Consider the following 2,148-nt stretch of genomic DNA (forward strand, 5'->3'; position numbering starts at 1 on the left):
GATGGTGCTTCATTTAATCAAGTTGTATGGCAGTGTTGTAGGTAGCCCCAGCCTTCCACTCACTTGGAATCAAACTTTTAAGTTGAACCCAGCTTGAACCACTCACTTGGAACCTCAAGTTTATAGCTCCCTCTGGTGGGTTGGGCATGTCCCATACTGCTCCAAATGCCCTCCTCATACCCCTCCATTCTTTGCAATCCTCCTGAATTATGCATGTAAACATATTCACATCAATTGCTTTTTGTTGATTGTATAATTGAACCATGTAAATTTAATTTGATTTATCTATAGATAAGTTGATTGTTACCTGCCACAATTCCACAGCAGTGATTTCACTGACACCGGCTTGGTATATAGGGATGAGTGCAAGGTAATTAGGAAACTTACTGTGTTCATGAACTTTGAACACAAGACTATAGCCTGGATACTGGCAAGAAATCCTCTTGTATTCGATGTCAACCACGCCATACGAAAATAGTATTTCCGCTTGTCCTTGAAGTGCAAGTTTACTGTAGGCGCGGGCGCTGAGGACGAAATCTGTGTTGTCTCCTTCACCATGGTCAGTAACTACCACTTTGGTACCCTCTTCACTGCAATGCTGGGAATACTTGCATCTAACCTGTTGAAAGATATGAAGGTCAATAGTAGAAATGAAGTTGAATATACGATGAGTCTTTTTAGCTTTTGTGTGGAAATAAAGGGTTTATACTTTTAATTTACATAAAGTTTGATTGATTTGGGTTGTTTTTAACTTTTATTATCTTAGAGTTGGTGTAAGTCACATTTATTTAAATTTAATCCCGCTTTTCATAAACTATCCATTTTGCCTCGACTCGTCACCCTTTTTTAACTGACCCATATTTTTCCCTAACTTTTTATAAAATCTATTTTGCGCCTTTTTGGACGTGACCTTTTTTAACCAACCCATATTTTTCTCTAACTTTTTATAAATCATATATGTTGCGCATTTCGGATGTGACCTACTCTAGCCCCTAACGAAAGTTCTTGTATCAGCCAATCAACCTATTTCTTCATCTCAACCTTTGCATTTCCATAACTCGTCTAAACTGATTCTAGCATAATATGTATAGTATGACACCGGTGATTGTGTGCTATGCTTACCTGATAACATGCACCGCAACCAGTACCATTCTTGAAGAGCTTAGAGACTCCGGTCACTTCACCACCATTAATGGTGCTCCCATACTCTTTATACCCGCAAGCTCCAGCTGATACATACATTATGATGATATATTGGTTAAAATTGAAGCACGGTGCATGCTACATAAAAGAAGAAAAGAACTAAAAGGGTGAAAGTATTTACTTGGAGTCCCATAGCAATCAGGGCTACCATAATAAGTTGCTCTAGAAGAGACATAAGTGTCTTGGCTGTAGCACAATGAAGGCAAAAGTATCATAATCACACACATAAGAGAGATATAGCTATCTAGTGGTGAACCCATAACTTAGTTTTTTTTCCTTTCAAAAACTGGTGTAATATTTAAAATCAATAAAACGAGGGTGGGATGAGAATCTAGCATGGAATGAAGCCATATTTATAGTTGAGATCATGAGGATATGACATGGAAATTTGAGCACCAGCGCCCTTTGATTGTTTTCTCCACTTAATAAACTAGGGAAACTGCCTAAGTGGGATTTGGAATAATTAAATTGGTAATTATACTTGTTTAAAATGTTTAAACTTTGCATACACAAATGTGAACTTGCATAAATTTCATCTTTCTAACTTCTACTCATTGTTATAATTTGTATACATTTGAAAGTATGACATTTTTGTGAATTATATACATATATTTACAAGTGTAAAATTTTTATACTTTTCTACCCGCATATAGGTTTAATCAGTTTTTTTAAGCATTTATATAATCCCTGTATCGTGAAACATAAAAGTCTGACATATATACATGGCAGAGGCTATGACCGCATCACTTATGTTATTCACATTATCCTTAAAAATCGATGTTACACGGTCATATATAGGTGTATGATTTACTTGTACGTATAGATCATTTTATATATGTTGCTTTATATGTACGCATAGGCCATGTATATGTTTGTATTAGATGAAGCCATGGGCATAGTATAAGCTATATGCCCTTATAGGGTAGCCACATGATAATATACACC

General features: G+C 36.0%; 1 protein-coding gene across 1 annotated transcript; it reads right to left on the reverse strand.

Annotated features, from left to right (window-relative positions):
- LOC143585414 (expansin-like B1) lies at positions 1-1,472 on the reverse strand. Its single transcript, XM_077067208.1, has 4 exons — positions 1,325-1,472; positions 1,123-1,229; positions 308-619; positions 1-202 (listed from the first exon to the last, which is right to left on the reverse strand). Exons 1-4 carry the CDS (start codon positions 1,461-1,463, stop codon positions 14-16), a joined length of 747 nt encoding a protein of 248 aa, XP_076923323.1. The 5' UTR covers positions 1,464-1,472; the 3' UTR covers positions 1-13.
- Between the last annotated feature and the right edge of the window lie 676 nt (positions 1,473-2,148).

The sequence above is a fragment of the Bidens hawaiensis genome, unplaced genomic scaffold (genome assembly GCF_021521415.1).
Source record: "Bidens hawaiensis isolate Kalapana, Puna unplaced genomic scaffold, B.hawaiensis_p1.1 tig00033838_1, whole genome shotgun sequence".
Classification (NCBI taxonomy): Eukaryota; Viridiplantae; Streptophyta; class Magnoliopsida; order Asterales; family Asteraceae; genus Bidens; species Bidens hawaiensis.

What these genes read in the sequence shown, in the direction of transcription:
- LOC143585414 (XM_077067208.1), bottom strand. Translation starts at nt 1,463, where the DNA reads ATGGGTTCACCACTAGATAGCTATATCTCTCTTATGTGTGTGATTATG. An exon ending in TGATTGCTATGGGACTCCAA is followed by an intron (nt 1,230 to 1,324) that starts GTAAATACTTTC and finishes TGTATGTATCAG; the next exon opens with CTGGAGCTTGCGGGTATAAA. An exon ending in GTTGCGGTGCATGTTATCAG is followed by an intron (nt 620 to 1,122) that starts GTAAGCATAGCA and finishes ATCTTTCAACAG; the next exon opens with GTTAGATGCAAGTATTCCCA.